We start from the raw sequence: 19,240 nt of genomic DNA, 5'->3' as shown, positions 1-19,240 counted from the left end.
GATCATTTAGCCTTCGAACTTCTTGTGGAAGTTAAACTTCTTTAATGTGTTTCTAATTAGGTGTCTTTTTCTCTTTGAACATGGTTTGAGGATGCGTTAAGCACTATCTGAGAAAAGACGCATACATCCTAAATGTTTTAGATTAAAAGACGGGGAAAAAACGTGGTCTTAATCAGCAACAGCGGCGAATAGCCCATATGGGAGGAATCACATTTCAATGGCAGTCCGGGAGAAGAGCTTGTCCAGCAGAGTGAGCGCAGCTTCAAATACATTGCGATGGGTTGGGCTAGTTTTGAGGTAAAGCTTTCGCTGCTTTCCCAGTGAGACGCCCCTTCGTTTTTCGGTCCCAAAACAAGTGAATCCAAACGTGTGAGGCTGATACGGAGTTTGGGGAACTTAACTCAACCACAGAGGTAGCGCAACCGTTTTTCCTCTGTGAACATCATGGCTGGCGCGAGTGACATGCCCGCGGCAGCTGCGCCGTGTCTCGCTATATTCAGCCTGGATGTGATTTACGGACGCGGGAACTACATTCACGAGATGAGCTGCGGTGAAGTCGGACCGCATTTATACAGCCGCATGTGCTGCGCAGGTAGGTGCTGGTGCACGGAGACACCGGGTTTTGCCGTGTGATTTAGGCGAATAGGAGGAGTTCGATCGAGGGGGGCGATAACTGTGTGTGTGTGGGCGCAGGGCGGGTGCGCGCGAGTAATTTAGTTAAAGGGGGAGGGAGAGGGGTGTTGTTACAGTGTGTGTTTTTTTAAAAGTTTGACGCTGTTATTTAATATAACATTTAAGTAATTTGCATAATACCTGATTTTAAACTTTCATTCTAACAGTTCCTCCTGTAGTAATTATTTTTATAAATATGATTATTTTATCTCAGAATACGTGGAATATTACAGCGGCATCACACGAGCAGTAGTGTTGCATTGCATGTGCGCGCGTTCTATAATCACTGGACTTCAGCTCTGCTCTAGTTTATTCATGTATTTATTTTTTGCTTAATTTTTCACTCTTCGCACACTAGTGAGAGAACCCCATTCGGAGCGAGACAAAACGCCTATTCTGTTTTATATTGTAAGAGTAATATACCAGGCTAGTCCAAGCTCAACCAATCAGAGGAGCAGAACTTAAAAAACATATTCATATATAAAATGTATATTTTTTTATAAAATATTTTTATAATATATTAATATTTTTTTTAATCGTTTTTATTTAAAAATATAATAGTAATTTAAATTAAAACAATACTACAAAAAAGTCATTTTATCAGCTTTCCGTATGTAGGTTGAATCAAACAGATGGAAATTGTAGATGTAGGGCTATATATATATATATATATATATATATATATATATATATATATTTATTTGATGAAATAGTGTCTGAATTATTGCTGTCACAAAACTTATCTGATATTTTAATTTGATAATGTGTATATAACGGAGTTATGTATTATAAAAGAAGATAAGATAATATTAATACATGCGCACACACAGACTCTCTCTCTCTATATATATAATTTCAATAATTAAAAGTGCTAAAATACAAATTACAGCTTGTGTAGGCCATGTCTTTATATAATGCACTCATGCATATAGAGCTGTTTCACTAACTATAAACACATGTTCGTATTGTTAGAGAAACATTGCATCTCAGCATCTCCCCCTTTTAGAAAAGTGCGCCTCGCTGGACCTAAACCGCAATGACTCAAAATATTGGCGGGTTGTTCTTAACTCACAGCTTCTGTATGTTTGGGTCTGTTGCCTCAGTAACCAGTCAGCTTTCATTTTCCACAGAAACTAAGTGACTGCCTGAAAACGTTTAGACATGGCTGCCAGCTGTGAGGAACATCAGCGTACAAAGATATATGTGCAAAAAATGATTCATGAATGATGGTCCTTGTCCTTGATTAAGTGATAAAGTGGTTTGATTCTCTTTGCTCTATCCAACTGGAATGGTGACCACAAGAGGGAGACATTTAGTTAGGCTTTACAAACCTATTTCTTAAAGCATTTCTTTTCATGCTGTTCCCAAAGGTAACCAAAGCTGCTATTTTGCTCTCAATTTTATAATTTTTTCCCCTCACCCTTTAAAGTCTGTCCAATACATTTTTTGGGGGGAAACAATTTTAGAAAAGTATTCCGTTTCCATCTAACACCTAAATATAGTTTTGTAGTTTTCCAGACTCTTTCATAAATCAGGGCCTTTCCTGTATGTGTGAATGCTTGAGTGAATGGGAGAACATCTTTTGCAAGTGTTTCGGCCTTGTTTAAGAATGAACTAGTACATGTTCTCACAAGTCTGACAGGCTGTTAGAGGAGTGGTCGTTGGTGTGAACCTGTCTTGTGAGCTATTGTAAGGAGCAGCGGCGTTATGTGCCTGATGTAGGATGAATTACTGTCTGAGCGTATGTTCATAGTAGGTGCGTGCAGTGCAGGAATGTGCGATTGACAGTTTGGCGCTATTGAAGATTTCAGAGCTCCCTCTGCTACATCAGTCACATCACATCTCTGCATGCATTTTCAGCTAAACAACTAACAACTTTGGAGAAGAAAAGACATGTAGATGCACAAAAACTATTTAAGAACTAACAAATTAATCCTGTTTGAAATATGAATGGCTGTGCAAAGTAAAACAGGATACATACAGGATACATATTATATTGTATATTATGTATATATTGATACAGTAAAATTAAGTTTGTGATCAAATATTCAAGTACATTACCACATTTTGATTAATTGAAAAAGTGTAAATTTTTCCCCATGTATTAGAGTTTTATTTACTCCGAGATATTGTTAGGATAAAAATGAACGAATAGCTTAAGTAATCATCGTCCTGTCTGCCCTAAGGATACTTCAGAGAAAGTCAAATTCCAATGTCTGCAGAATCTGGCACCATTTGTAAAACCATCAAAATTTTGCACTCTTTGCCCTTTTCCTCTTTATATCTTCACATCACTCGCATAAGCTGAAGGATTTGCCTTGTGTGATTGGTGTGTTTGTATGAAAATCCTCTAATTCCTTCTAGTGGTCTCTAATATTCACACGCACACACTTCAAAGAGATTCACATTCAATTCAATTCAAGTTTATTTGTATAGTGCTTTTCACGATACAAATTGTTGCAAAGCAACTTAACAGCAAATTAAGTTTCTACAATATTTAGTGGTAGCTTATCAGTGGTTACTGTCAGTTAATGTACATATGGCAGAAGTGTATGAAGAAACCAATAATGTAATCAAACAGACGATGAACACCATTAACAGCAATTATGATGCAATCAAACTCTCTTTGAATATCTGCATCATCTGTTTGTATTCTTGCATGCTCGTCTCAAATGCTGCCTTTAGGAGATGCATTTACTTCAACTGCACATGCACAGGGGTTCTCTTGTGCTCCGCTACATTTTTGTCTGTCTAGGGTGACTTTGGCAGGACTTCATGAAATAGTGTCTTTGTTGTGTCTATCTACATCAATCAAAGAACAGCAGCGACTCCTGACACTGAAAATCTGAACCTCCTACTTGAGACTACAAGAGCCTTTCTGTGTGACTCCTGAGATAAGTCACATTTTCCCTCATGAGTGGGATTTCCCGGTTGGTGGAACACCAAACCCCTCCTCCCACCCCAGACCCAGATGGAAACAGACCCTCGTTTTGATTCTTTCCCTGGTGCTTTAGATAGTGACTCATTTCCGTTGCATGCTACCGAATTAGCTTGTACAGAAAAACAGCTTGCTCATTCCATGTAAAGTTTTTGTCCTAACCAGCCACAACCATGACCAAGTCAAAAAGTTGGTAGGGTTCTATTCCTGATCTGTCACTTGGAGTATCTCCGCCCATAATACAATGTGATTGGTCCAAAATTCTGTACATTTAAACTCAAATATCTTCTGATTGGCTGCAGTTTTGTCACTTTGTGGTGACATTTCGCTTTCAGTGTGGACAGACGAATTACTTACGACACGTGTCGGAGGTTTGTGCCGTGTTCAGACTTATTTTTGATGGTTTCATTCCTAGGGCAGCTGCTTCCCTTGTTATAGGGTATTTGCAGATGTGAGTTGCAGAAACCGTTGACCGTTTTCAAAGTATGCAAGAAATGTGTGGCTTTTGTGCTTCTGAGCAGAAGTAATACTAATATTTTTAAAAGAACAATAAATTATGAGATTTTCATTTTGTGCTGACTTTCTCATTGTTCACGTATGCCATCAACGTCGTCTGCCACATTTTTTTTGTGCGTTTTCACACTTTTTCAACCACAAAATTAGAGAGCCACCCCTCTAAAACGAGAGCTTCCTTCGAATTTATAGCCTAAAGACAGGTATTTAGCAAGAAGTGTGAAAAAAGAAGTAGAGAGGGGAACAGAACTGGAGGGGAAGAAAAGTGAGAAAAGGGAGGGTGAACAGAGCTGGCTTGGAACACACCCACTCGCATGCATGGATCTTCTCTTTTGCTTTCTGAAACACCAGACGGGTGAAAAGAAACAGTTCAGGTGGTTTAAACAGATCGGTGGAAAGTGTACAACTGTGGTTTTGCAGCAAGAACAGAAGTACAGGAATGGCTGTATATAAAGGTTATAAAACGTACTCCACCGACAGTGTCGGCAGTGACGTGGTCTTCACAGATGAAAGTCATCATTACCAGGGGATGCTGAGGGCCATGGATGAAAGAAAAGGTACAGCGGAAATTCTCAGTTTGAATACTTAAAACTAGCTATTAGACACTGCATTTATTTTTAATATCCTGTTTTATCTTCGTACAATATTTGCTTGATAAGTTTGTCAGTATGATTAAATTAGTTTAATTTGCATTCTTATTTTGTCATTTTTGGCTAGATTATTATATTTATTGATGCGGCTTTCTTTTGACACATATTTAAGGCTTCTTTTGTTATGCAATCAGTTATGCAGTCAGGTTATCATCCTGCATCATAATTGGTCCTCTCTGGCCAGGTTAAATGTACTTGGAAAATCTTTCCAACCAATAATAAGAAGTATAAGCTGTCAAAATGAAGTTTTTGGGCTCCAAGGGGAGGGGCCATTGCAAAGGCGGATCCCAAATCTGGGTTGTGGTCCTGCTTGCACATGCATGTTGGAAAATAGTCATAAATGTCATAGTTTGAGTACAGCAGAGCTCAAACATTGTAAATGTTCTAGATTTATTTTTAACTATACTTTACACTGACATATTACTCCATACACTAAAACTCCATTCCCTCAAGCTACACGTTCTGTTTTACGAGTGTCAAAGCTGCCGTGCAGAGGAATGCATCTTCTCTCGGATCTTGTGTTTCTCCTTGTCAGACCTTGAAAACCTTTGGTTCTGTGGCATGGAACATTAACTAAGCTTTTATGGTGGCCTAAGATATACTGATAGGCGTTACCTTTTCATTACGAGGCTCTGTTGATGTTTTGCTTGGAATTTTAAGTGCCCCTTTTATCCAGCCTTTGACCTGTTCAACTGTTCAGGTGGTCACACTTGTCTTAGAGCTGTTCTGAGATCAGCTTAGTTATGGAAATCAGTACTTAGACTTTAGGAAACCAACAGATTCTCAGTAAAATTAAGCATCTTTGTCCTGTCGTTTCATGTCTACACATGCATCTTCATTTTTTTGTGTTATCAAAATGATAACAAGTGTGTTTTATGCAGTTTACGATGTAAAACTGCATTATAAGATTACTCAGTTTTTAGCCGACTAGATAAATGTTCATTGTTTCATAAAGGACTTCATACAATGAGTCACAGGAATTGGTTTTCGTGACAGCAAAAGGTTTTAGAAACAGGAAGTGATGTGGTGATGCCAATTGACGTGGCTGCCATGGCAACCGAATGACAGAACAACAACATGCATCCAGTTCCCTGCAGTTGTTTTGTTACAGATGGTTGTCCTGCATGATCTTATCTCAATGTTTTGATGAAATGGTGATGATAAACAGAACTTTGGAGGTGTTATCACAAGTTTGAGATTTTTTTATTTAAGTCATGCTTGCTGGTCATCAGAAATATCATCAGCCTTAGTGGTTCATCTTCTGATTGGGAGCTGATGTGCTTCTTCTCCAAGTGTCCTTTAACTACAGCTCCACTTGAGTTTTCTTGTATTCTCTTTCATGCTAGCTCAAGTGTGCCTTTATCATAAAGTCAAAAATGGACCTGAAAGAGGAATTTGTACTGAATTTTTTGAATCACTCTCTTATATTAGTCATGAAGCGTTTTACAAGATCATTGTGAAACCCACTAAATTCAGGTGGTGGTACTTCTGGAACATTTCACTCCTTTAGCACGCCTCTAAGCAAGTTTCCACAATAAATGTTTGATGACATTGATGATGGTAATTCGAGATGAAGGTAAATGAGGAACATTTGAAGGCTTCTAAACAAATTGAGGAGTAAATGCAGCAGTAAAACAGTGCCAGTAAAAGAGTTGGTGTTTTTTTCTATAAGCATCTTGATTCAAGATCTTTCTTTTTTTTGTCAGTAGGGAATCTCTGGTTTAGTCACTAAGACCTGCAAATATCAGAACTCAAGTAAAGAAAATAGATGCACAAACTAAGAACTGAAAAACTTTCAAATTAAGTCAGTTCAAAAGAGCCAAAATCAACCAGTCAGTTGACTTTCACCAGTGGAATGTTTTCTGAGTGCTCAGATGAGCAGATATAGACCGCTAATTTACGCTGTGGTGTCTGTAAGATATGCACAGCATGTTCATAATATGGGCCCACCCCCTCAAGCTACACGTTCTGTTTTACGAGTGTCAAAGCTGCCGTGCAGAGGAATGCATCTTCTCTCGGATCTTGTGTTTCTCCTTGTCAGACCTTGAAAACCTTTGGTTCTGTGGCATGGAACATTAACTAAGCTTTTATGGTGGCCTAAGATATACTGATAGGCGTTACCTTTTCATTACGAGGCTCTGTTGATGTTTTGCTTGGAATTTTAAGTGCCCCTTTTATCCAGCCTTTGACCTGTTCAACTGTTCAGGTGGTCACACTTGTCTTAGAGCTGTTCTGAGATCAGCTTAGTTATGGAAATCAGTACTTAGACTTTAGGAAACCAACAGATTCTCAGTAAAATTAAGCATCTTTGTCCTGTCGTTTCATGTCTACACATGCATCTTCATTTTTTTGTGTTATCAAAATGATAACAAGTGTGTTTTATGCAGTTTACGATGTAAAACTGCATTATAAGATTACTCAGTTTTTAGCCGACTAGATAAATGTTCATTGTTTCATAAAGGACTTCATACAATGAGTCACAGGAATTGGTTTTCGTGACAGCAAAAGGTTTTAGAAACAGGAAGTGATGTGGTGATGCCAATTGACGTGGCTGCCATGGCAACCGAATGACAGAACAACAACATGCATCCAGTTCCCTGCAGTTGTTTTGTTACAGATGGTTGTCCTGCATGATCTTATCTCAATGTTTTGATGAAATGGTGATGATAAACAGAACTTTGGAGGTGTTATCACAAGTTTGAGATTTTTTTATTTAAGTCATGCTTGCTGGTCATCAGAAATATCATCAGCCTTAGTGGTTCATCTTCTGATTGGGAGCTGATGTGCTTCTTCTCCAAGTGTCCTTTAACTACAGCTCCACTTGAGTTTTCTTGTATTCTCTTTCATGCTAGCTCAAGTGTGCCTTTATCATAAAGTCAAAAATGGACCTGAAAGAGGAATTTGTACTGAATTTTTTGAATCACTCTCTTATATTAGTCATGAAGCGTTTTACAAGATCATTGTGAAACCCACTAAATTCAGGTGGTGGTACTTCTGGAACATTTCACTCCTTTAGCACGCCTCTAAGCAAGTTTCCACAATAAATGTTTGATGACATTGATGATGGTAATTCGAGATGAAGGTAAATGAGGAACATTTGAAGGCTTCTAAACAAATTGAGGAGTAAATGCAGCAATAAAACAGTGCCAGTAAAAGAGTTGGTGTTTTTTTCTAGAAGCATCTTGATTGAAGATCTTTCTTTTTTTTGTCAGTAGGGAATCTCTGGTTTAGTCACTAAGACCTGCAAATATCAGAACTCAAGTAAAGAAAATAGATGCACAAACTAAGAACTGAAAAACTTTCAAATTAAGTCAGTTCAAAAGAGCCAAAATCAACCAGTCAGTTGACTTTCACCAGTGGAATGTTTTCTGAGTGCTCAGATGAGCAGATATAGACCGCTAATTTACGCTGTGGTGTCTGTAAGATATGCACAGCATGTTCATAATATGGGCCCACCCAATCACTGTGCACAATTTTGGGTCATAAATACCATCGTTTTAAATGTCTTTATTGTTTAAAGATTGGGGTTGGTATGTTTTTTTTAATGCTTTTGAAAGTCTCGTACTCATCAAGGCAGCATTTAAATGTAAAATATTATTGGAATTTAAAAGAACCGCTTTTTATATTAATATATTTTAAAATGTAATTCATTCCTGTGATGCAAAGCTGAATTTTCAGCATTATTACTTCAGTCTTCAGTGTCACATGATCCTTCAGAAATCATTCCAGTATGCTTATTTGCTTGCTCAATAAACATTTCTTATTATTATCAATGTTGAAAGCAGTTGAAAATTTCATATTTTTATTCAAACCATGATTTAAAAAAAAGAAATTGTTTTTTTTAACAATGTAAAAGCCTATTTAAAGCATCATTGTTGAATAAAAGCATAAAAGTATTTCTTTAATGAAATATGATGCACATATGATGATCACAAAGAAATATGATGCAAAACCTATGCTAATTCCTCTAAGCTTCTGCTTCTCTAAAATCATCACTATGTGGAACCACATAAATTGCACTATAAAAACCACACAGAGCACTGTTATCTAAGAAGATAACTATACTTCAGTTTAGAAGTTTCCATTAGTATGTTGTATAATGTTAACTGGTTTCTAATGTGTCTCTCAGATTTAACTAAAATTGTGTCTTTTTGTGTTTTACAGATGAACGGGATCGAGTACAGAAAAAGACCTTCACAAAATGGGTGAACAAGCATCTGGTGAAGGTAGTACCATCCATGCAGAAATTGCAGTCAGTTCAAAGTATACACCAATACACGTGCAGTTGTTCTAGGTGCTTGTAACCACACGGTCACAGAGAGTCAAATCTTTCAGTTCTGCCCTTCACCAATGGCCACTTTGTCAACCCATTATCTCAAGGACTTGTTTTGTAGATGACTGGTGCAGTAACTACAAATGACTTTGGTGACAGCTGCTTGATTGGAAACTCTTAGAACATACTAAAACTGCACAGAGAACATAGTTATTTGTCTTACATGGAAAATAACAGTGTATGATGCTTGAAGTGCACGAGTGAAAATGATGGCGAGTGTGTGTAACTGCTACTGCTGTGGAGATCATGATAGCTGAATAATCGTCCTGTACACACCCAGCACACTGCACTGCTGAAAGGTGCTGTTTATTTATGTATGAGTATGTGAGGATGAGTCATCAACATCTGGTCTCACTTTATATCCCCAAAGAAATGGATTGTTTTCTTGGTGCTGCTTGGATTCCATCCAGCAGTCTGGCCCACAGGCGGCCCCTTTCACGAACAGTATTTCAAAATGTGTTCCAAAATTCCACCCCAAAATCTACAATATAAAGATGCAAAAGAATCTGAAAATGGAAAAAAAAAATAAAACTGCTAGAACAAAGCGAACAAGCAACAAAAGTGATGCAGCAGTTTACTCTACTGTGTAAACTGGGTATTTCACATGAAAGATCTTTGGAAAATACTGAGATGTGATTTGCTGAACTCTATCTAAAACAATTTCAAACAGTATTTGATTTATTACTGTAAATAATTGTATAAATATTATAAATTATTATTATATATTCATATTTATGACCTCATATTCATGTAAAGACTATGGAATATTTGTATTTTAAAATTGTTAATTACTTTTGTTCACACTGCACAAACATTTATATATAAACTATGTATAAAATAAATGTGTTTTTATCTTATCGAACTGAAAGCAAAAGGAAAAATATTTTAAAAATGATATATAAAAATGAATTTCCAGTTTAACTAACTAGTATCTAGAGGATCTTTAAAATTACGCTTCTTACCTTTTTAGGCTGTTTAAAATTTTTTAAATAATTATTATTATTAAATTAAATTGAGAATAATTTAATTATTTCATTAAATTAAAATAATTTTTGTAATAAGTTGAAGCACTGAATTTGTGTTAGTTTTTGGATTGTGTTAGATGTTATACTGATTTTGCTTCCTCCATGGAGGCATAGGGTTTATTCAGCGGTCTGCAGTTCAGATCCAGTGACTCAGAGTTGCCAAAATGATGGTTTCAGCAGATGTGTTAGTGATGTTTCATTGCTATTTTAGACTTAATAATAGCTTTGAATTAAATACAAAAGACAATTTAATAATGATGTTATGCCACATATGTGCTGCGCTCTTTCAAATATAATTTGCTGCTTCATGTTTGAATATTAAAACTAAACAAATATATTTCTGACAGGTTGTCATCAGCAGACTTGTTTGTACATGTAAAGGTCTATTCAGAGATTTGATGCAATGAATGAAATATGTAAATTATATATATATCACGCCATCATGCAAACACTGTATGTGTCATCTGTGTTCATTTCACTGTTATATCTGGCTGCGTGTCTCTCGCTGTCTTTCTGTCATACAGTTCTCATTGTATTTCCCATCTGTTCCAACCTTTCTCTTTTTTATCTCTCCATGTTCCATCCTTTCCTCCATCTTTCTCTGTCAGCACTGGAAGGCAGAGGTAGGTGGTGTCTGTGATCACACCTTTGCAGAGTGACTTCTGTTATTACCTGCATGGGTTTCACGTGCACCGTAGCTTCCTACATCTGCACCTAGAGCTAACATACAAGCTCTCCTGCCTTCCTTGCATGAAATGCAGTTTTTTTTTAACACTGGAGATGTTAACACTTGTGTTTTCGGTCTCCTTTAGTACTTTCTGTGCTTACTGCTTCAGCCTCCAGATAATTTCCTTTATCAACAGTAAATATAGTATCATACAGTGAAAAAAAAGTCTTTACTTAGGTAAATTAAATGTGGACAAAAAATTATTTTAAAATACACTACCATTCAAAAGTGTAATGTTTTTAAAACAAGTTTGCAATTAAAGGCTGCATTTAATTGATCAAAGATATAGTAAAAAAAAAAAGTAATATTGTGAAATATTATTACAGTTAAAAATAACTGTTTTCTATGTTCATATATTTTAAAATGTGATTTATTCCTGTGATGGCAAATCTGATTTGGCAGCCATTACATCAGTCTTCAGTGAAACATTTCTTCTTATTATTAATGTTAAAAACAGTTGTGCTGCTTAATGTTTTCATGGAAACCGTGATGGATTTTTTCAGGATTTTTGGATGAATATAAAGTTCAAAAGAACAGCTTTTATTTGAAATGGAAATACTTTGTAGTACCATTATAAATGTCTTTACTGTCATTTTTGATCAGTTTAATTGCTGAATAAAATAATTTATTTTTCAAACCCCAAACTTATGAATAATAGTGTATTATTTATTCACCTTAATGTATAGTCAAATTAATTCAAAGTGTGTCATGTATTGCAAAAGACATAAAACTAGTGGTACACTTTTGCGATCATTATGTAAAAATATTTGCCCTCTTGATGTCACAATCAACCCGTTATAATCAATTCATGTGGAGAACTGTAGTATTAAATAGCATAATATTGTCTTGAACATGTAGTCTTCCACTTTCCAGTTTTCATAATTTGTAATGATGATTTCCTGTTTTATTCAGGCCCAGCGACACATCACAGACCTGTACGAGGATCTCAGAGATGGACACAACCTCATCTCGCTGCTGGAGGTGCTGTCTGGAGAGACACTGGTAAGTTCATGCTAATATGGGATCCGATTTTCCACCCACAACCCTGTTCTAAACCTACTTCCAAACATCAATAAGAAATTCTGCTTTTGCAAGGCTAAGTCTCACTACCTGAATCTGCTCCCTTAACTTAATCCCCTCCTCTTCCTGTGTCTTCTTTTGCTTTATAGACCTTGTAGTTTACGTTTGAGTAAAGTTCCCCTTGCAATCTGCATGTGATTGGATAGTTCTACAGTTTAACACCCTCGAAGTCGTGTCCCTCAGATTTGTTTTGCATGCGTCAGTGGTTGACATGTGGCATTCAGATCTGTATGAGCAGTGGACGTAACCACACATACAGAAATGTGTCGGTAAGGAACGAATGTCACATCTCCCCGTCCTTATGAGCACTTCTACTGTGACTGTCTCTTTTGCATTGCGTCTCACTCCTTTAACACATTAACAATCTGACATTTTCTGCCTCAGTTTCAACTCTGCACCGGTTTGACCCCCCTTGACCATTCCTTTTTCAACTTCCTGTTTGCTCACCTCTGCCCTGACCTTGAAACCTTTGCCTTTGCCTCTTCTCTTGCGATGCTCTTGCTGTGGTAGCCGAGGGAGCGAGACGTTGTCAGGAATTCGCGGTTGGTGAGTTGGGTCTGAAAATTTCCGGCTCGCCTCACCGGAAAGGGTGTGTGGCATGTGTCACTGCCAGGGGAAATGTGTTGTGCATGATGTCACATCCTTTGTCATGTCGCTTGTACACGGTGCCATCCTCCCCCCATGTTCACGAAAATATTCGCTTAAAAATTGAAATAGATTATGCTGATATTTGTATAAAAAAATCAGGGTGGTTATTTAAATGTTTGCGTTTTTATTTTTATTTTTTGTGATGGAATGCACTGCATTCACTGTCAGGGAACCATTAACTACAGGCTTTCAGGAATTTGGCGTAATGTATGTTAGTTTAGAATTAAACATTTGTTTTAGTTTTGGATTGATTCATGTCTTCTCATGTTTGCAGACATGGGATCCATTGAGAACCTAAGTGACATCATGCACTGCAAGCCAATAAGAGCCTGGCTCATGGGACAGCTTAGCTTTTGATTGGCTATTTATTGTGATGACTGATTGACAATGTCATTGCATGTTCTTATTGTATGCTGGTGCATTTTGTCCACATCTTGGCATAGTAATGTATTTGGTGTATGTTCAGGTAATAGATTATAGCTAATGAAGCTGGAAGATCTCTGGTCCTTGGGTTTCAAATGAATAAGGTTATAATATTTAAGGTATAGTTTCTGCGTTTTTTAAATATAATGCATTGTTTCTTCCATGAAATGTGGAAAAAGTGAAAAAGCATAATAGGACCCAATTTTTTGAGATCTTTCTCTTTGTTAATCTCTCTCTTTTTTTTCCAGCCCAGAGAGAAGGGTCGCATGCGCTTTCACAAACTGCAGAATGTACAGATCGCACTGGACTTCCTCAAACATAGACAGGTACAGTGAACCGAACACCTCAGCTTTAAGCCGGTTATTTTTCTTTTTTTCCCCCATTTCTTTTTTTTTTACCCTTGGTTTTGCTATTTATAATCAGGGATATAATACAAAAAAAAATCGAAATATATAAAATACTTTTTTTTATTAAAATATAAAAAGCTACTTTTTCTTGGTCATAAGTTATGATAACATTTCATAAAAAATATTAGCAAGCACTATTGTGCTACTGATCATTAGAATTGTAATTTTTTGTTTGTTTTATATTTCTTCCTGCAGTACCTTTACCAGCAGTCTATAGACTCATGGATGAAAACCCTGGTCTTATAAGATTTCACTGGTTAACACAGATCTCATTGTTTGACAGGTGAAACTGGTGAACATTAGAAATGATGACATTGCGGATGGAAATCCAAAACTGACCCTCGGGCTAATATGGACCATCATCCTTCACTTCCAGGTCTGGTGTAGCACTGGTTGTGCTCTATTTGCTCGGAGCAGACACATTCTAATTAGTTCTTTATATGCTCTTTGGTTTTGCTTCACAGATTTTTGTTTCCCTTTTCACTGTTTCTACATGTTTTAGTCTCTCAACTTGCTGTTACTATTGCTGTAACAACACAGACATCTGTGCGGACTTGTGTCAAGGTTTAATGTATCATCTGGCAACAGTGATATAGATATTGCTTTTCATAATTTTGCCAAGTATAAATCTCAGCCCACCCACAAAACACAACAGAAAAAGTATTTGTTGTACTTTCACGCATGGCCTCATGTTAATTTGTGCGTGAACTAAAATGTCAGATAAAACAACTGTTTTGTACCTGTTAGAGACGGGTGGTTTTCTATGCCAATGCACTCTATTGTCTTTGGATTGCTACACAATGTGTTGTCTCATTATGAGGAGACTGGAGTGCATTTGTGTACTTTTTTCTGGGAAATAAAAACCAAAGCGTGCGTCTTTGATGTCACAGTAGGCCTGTGGGGGATTATGGGTTGGGACGGTGTCCATTTCGGTTGGTGACTCACATCTTCCCTAAAGGAAGTGGAAGCAGGCACACTGGCATGGTGGTTTGGTGACTCATGAGACCAATCATGCTGTTTTTGGTTGTGGGAATGCATCTTAATTGTTTTCTTTTTCTGCAATAAAAAAGTGCTTATCTTGCCACAAAAGGTTTTGAATTAGTCATTTTACAAAAACGTGCTGTACAGAACATTATGGCAACTTGAAAAGGTCACATTTTTGATATTTTCAGCAAAGTATAGTTATTTTTCTGGTTAGGCATGAATAAACTTATAATCAAACAAATAGTTATGAATTCATGTAGTGTAAAGATTATAATACAATAAAAAATATACCAGAATTGATCATAGCATTGCAGAATTAGCTTAAATTATGCACTTGAGTTTGGCACCAGATGTCATTTTGCCAAATTTGTATTTCCTATTAAATCATTTAAAAAAATCTTTATTCTTACAATAACTTTCTTAAGAAGTTTGAAGTGTTGGGCTTATAGTCACCGCTAAAAATATTTTAAAATGAGAGGCATTGAAAAGGTCCTTAAATGCCCCTCTTGGCTCTCGTAAAGCTATGCTGCGAGGGTGGAGGATGTGTCTCCATGTCTGAGTCACTGTGTACATCCTTAATGTAAGGATTCAGAGGTTTAGACTGACCAGACTTCCCTACAAAACTCTTATAATAGGAGGAAACTTGATTTTAGCCGTTAAGCGGTTATTACCCAAAGGGGAATCCTGACGATGAGTCACCAGAGGAACAAACACATGCAGAATCACAGACTGAAATTTGAACAAGCCTTTTATTATAAACGAATCTTATGATCACTGCTAACCACAATGTTTGTCCGTAGTATCTTGGCAACAGTGAGGGTATTTTAGGCATACTGTTTTTTAATCAAATTCAAATTGTGAAATGCTATATCATTTTCCCTCAGCATCATAGTGTATAGTATTTCATTATTGGAAAAGTTCTCATTTTAAACTATTAAACTGAAATTTAGCGAATGGAGTGCAAACTTCATACTCTTTGCCTTTGTGTATATGTTTGTAAAAGAACGATTCAAAGCATTTTGCACTACTAATATCATAATACTAATATTTCCATTGTTTTAATACAGGAACAACTGCAGTAACTGTGGTATTTGTGTATAAAACATCATTTGTATTACTGAAGCACTTGATTTTATCACACTGTACATTTTTTATTGTGCTATGAAAGTTGTTTTTATAGTTTCTATGTTTAGAATTTTTTCAAATACATAATTTTATTAAAACCACATTCTCATTGATTTTACTTTTCTTTCTTTTTTTACATATTTTACTTTAGTTTACGATTAGATAATATTTAGTTTCTTAATATATATTTCAGCTATTGTTTTTTATAATACATGATTTGTTTTATTGAAACCATATTTACATTGATTCTAATTCATTTTTTGTTTTACTATGACAGTTGAAATGATCATTTCTAAATATGTTTAGTCTATAATTTCTTTATAAAATAATACAGAATTTGTATTCTTGTCTTCTTGGTACCTTGTCATTTTTATATGGTCTATCTATTGTTTTACTGCAGTCACCATGGTTAAACTGTGGTTACTATTCAATAACTAGGAAATTTATTTTTTATTCATTAACTCATTGTATGGGTCAAAATTATAGATTTTTCTATCCTAGTAAAGATCATGTTCCATCAAGCTATTTTGTAAATGTCCTACTGTATATATATATATTAAAACTTAATTTTTGATTAGTAATATGCATTGCTAAGAACTTCATTTGGACAACTTTAAAGGCAATTTTCTCAATATTTAGACTTTTTGCACCCTCAGATTCCAGATTTTCGGTTCCAGTTGTATCTCGGCCAAATATTGTCCTATACTAACAAACCATACATCAATGGAAAGCTTATTTATTCAGATTTCAGATGATGTATAAATTTAATCACATATTAAATTAGAAAACAGTTATTCTAAGTTGTAATGATATTTCACAATATTATTGCTTAAAACTGTATTTTTAATCAAATAATTGCAGCCGTGGTAAGCAAACTTTTGTACGATAGTGTACACACTGATAATAGTTTGTTTTCCCTTTCTGCAGATGTGGACGTGCCACACCCAGACGAGAAGTCCATCATCACATATGTGTCCTCTTTGTATGATGTCATGCCTAGAGTTCCTGACGTTCGGGATGGAGTAAAGGCCAATGTGAGTGTTTTGAAAGTATAAGAAGTTATACAGGTATCATAGGCCATTGAGATGGTTTGTATTCAGTGAAATTAATTTTTTATCGACGTGCACAGGAATTGGAGTTGCGCTGGCAGGAATATTACGAGCTGGTGACCATGTTACTCCAGTGGATCAGACATCACATTATCGTGTTTGAGGAACGCAAGTTCCCCTCCAGCTATGAGGAAATTGAGGTTAGTCTCATGATCCATGGCTTTAATGATCCTGCATGTGCATATTTACATGTGTAATTATGATTTGGTACAGTAATTTACTTTTATTATTTACCAGCTAGAAGTGTTATGAAATGTACAAAATAGCTTTGTCATTATTTTGAGTCCACAAATACATATGTTTGAAGTACTATAGAAAAACATTCAAAACATTTTTTTAGAAAAAAGATTGTGATATGACCATTTCTCTTTCTTATTTTGTTGTAGGTTCTTCATTAACTCATTGTATGGGTCAAAATTATAGATTTTTCTATCCTAGTAAAGATCATGTTCCATCAAGCTATTTTGTAAATGTCCTACTGTATATATATATATTAAAACTTAATTTTTGATTAGTAATATGCATTGCTAAGAACTTCATTTGGACAACTTTAAAGGCAATTTTCTCAATATTTAGATTTTTTTGCACCCTCAGATTCCAGATTTTCAGTTCCAGTTGTATCTCAGACAAATATTGTCCTATACTAACAAACCATACATCAATGGAAAGCTTATTTATTCAGATTTCAGATGATGTATAAAAGGGTCACATATTAAATTAGAAAACAGTTATTCTAAGTTGTAATGATATTTCACAATATTATTGCTTAAAACTGTATTTTTAATCAAATAATTGCAGCCGTGGTAAGCAAACCTTTGTACGATAGTGTACACACTGATAATAGTTTGTTTTCCCTTTCTGCAGATGTGGACGTGCCACACCCAGACGAGAAGTCCATCATCACATATGTGTCCTCTTTGTATGATGTCATGCCTAGAGTTCCTGACGTTCGGGATGGAGTCAAGGCCAATGTGAGTGTTTTGAAAGTATAAGAAGTTATACAGGTATCATAGGCCATTGAGATGGTTTGTATTCAGTGAAATTCATTTTTTATCGACGTGCACAGGAATTGGAGTTGCGCTGGCAGGAATATTACGAGCTGGTGACCATGTTACTCCAGTGGATCAGACATCACATTATCGTGTTTGAGGAACGCAAGTTCCCCTCCAGCTATGAGGAAATTGAGGTTAGTCTCATGATCCATGGCTTTAATGATCCTGCATGTGCATATTTACATGTGTAATTATGATTTGGTACAGTAATTTACTTTTATTATTTACCAGCTAGAAGTGTTATGAAATGTACAAAATAGCTTTGTCATTATTTTGAGTCCACAAATACATATGTTTGAAGTACTATAGAAAAACATTCAAAACATTTTTTTAGAAAAAAGATTGTGATATGACCATTTCTCTTTCTTATTTTGTTGTAGGTTCTCTGGCGTCAGTTTTTGAAGTTCAAGGAGACTGAACTACCAGCCAAGGAGACTGACAAAAATCGCTCCAAGCTCATTTACAAGTCTTTGGAGGTAAATTAAATGGCCTTTTAAACAAGCATATAGTACAGTTTTTACTAAGATTTGACTTTATGTTTGGGGTTTGTTTGTCACCAGGGTGCTGTTCAGGCAGGTCAGATCAAGGTTTCCCCCAGCTACCACCCCATCGATGTGGAGAAGGAGTGGGGGCGCCTGCATGTGGCCATTCTGGAACGAGAGAAACTGTTGCGCTTAGAGTTTGAAAGGTGAGAAATCTGTGGATTCACTTCTAATATGGTACATTTCTTACTTATTCTTTCTTTGTTTGTATCATGACTCATTTGAATAATCTGAACTATTTACAGGGGCATTTGGCAATAATAATGATAATACCATGGGTCAAAAACTATTGAACTAAAGAAGTAAAATGTATGATGCTGTAGCCTAGTGCTCAGATCTGACCAATGTTTTGAACAAAATCTAAACAAACTGATTGTTTAGACCTCATTTAAGTTACGTTTCAAGAAAAATAAAGATCTGCAGATTGAAGTGACTTGCCCTAAAAAGAAACTTCAACAATACTAATTGATAATTATCAGATCTTGAACATTAATACTATTTTACTGAATGAACAAATGTGAAATTTGACTTATATGTAAATATATAACTTAACTTAACTTAATTTTTTTTTTCATTTGACTTACTTTCCTCTTCAGTTTTCGGTTCCAAATGCCTTACTTTAAAGATTCCAATTGTTAAAATGGCTTTTCATATTGTTATTAAATAGCATTTTTCCACAAGCAAACAGGGCGTCGCTTTGAAAAAGATTTGTCACAAGACAGACTCTCTGCTGCTCTGCAGAATGTTTATGAGTCTGATAAGTTACAGAAGCACTTCTTAACATCAATAGCTGATTCTTTGCGCCTCCGCTCTGGGAAAACTGTCTCTGTACTGGGATTCAGCATTATTAGGATTATTAGTCATGGCTTTTGTGAATGACAGCCATGGACTGGAATACCTGCTCCGTCAGAGGAGGGTGTGAGTGATTCGATTGACTTTTTTCTAATGTATTAAATGTTGAATGCCTGTAAAGTCTGAATATTGTCTAGTTTAGTTTAGCCTATGTCCAGCC

At 35.9% G+C, this 19,240-nt stretch overlaps 1 protein-coding gene across 1 annotated transcript in view; it reads left to right on the top strand.

The window, feature by feature from the left end:
- LOC107592072 (plectin-like) overlaps positions 1-19,240 on the top strand; it is a 104,789-nt gene that overhangs the window by 62,804 nt on the left and 22,745 nt on the right. The window contains exons 5-14 of the mRNA XM_016281433.1: positions 8,938-8,999; positions 10,740-10,754; positions 11,771-11,860; positions 13,258-13,335; positions 13,700-13,911; positions 15,468-15,487; positions 16,453-16,559; positions 16,655-16,774; positions 18,067-18,162; positions 18,247-18,374. Of these exons, the coding sequence (XP_016136919.1) occupies positions 8,938-8,999; positions 10,740-10,754; positions 11,771-11,860; positions 13,258-13,335; positions 13,700-13,911; positions 15,468-15,487; positions 16,453-16,559; positions 16,655-16,774; positions 18,067-18,162; positions 18,247-18,374 (928 nt within the window). The remainder of the gene's footprint in view (positions 1-8,937; positions 9,000-10,739; positions 10,755-11,770; positions 11,861-13,257; positions 13,336-13,699; positions 13,912-15,467; positions 15,488-16,452; positions 16,560-16,654; positions 16,775-18,066; positions 18,163-18,246; positions 18,375-19,240) is intronic.

This window comes from Sinocyclocheilus grahami, unplaced genomic scaffold, assembly GCF_001515645.1.
Source record: "Sinocyclocheilus grahami isolate Dianchi unplaced genomic scaffold, SAMN03320097.WGS_v1.1 scaffold149.1, whole genome shotgun sequence".
Classification (NCBI taxonomy): Eukaryota; Metazoa; Chordata; class Actinopteri; order Cypriniformes; family Cyprinidae; genus Sinocyclocheilus; species Sinocyclocheilus grahami.
This window is presented reverse-complemented; position numbering and strand designations above follow the sequence as displayed.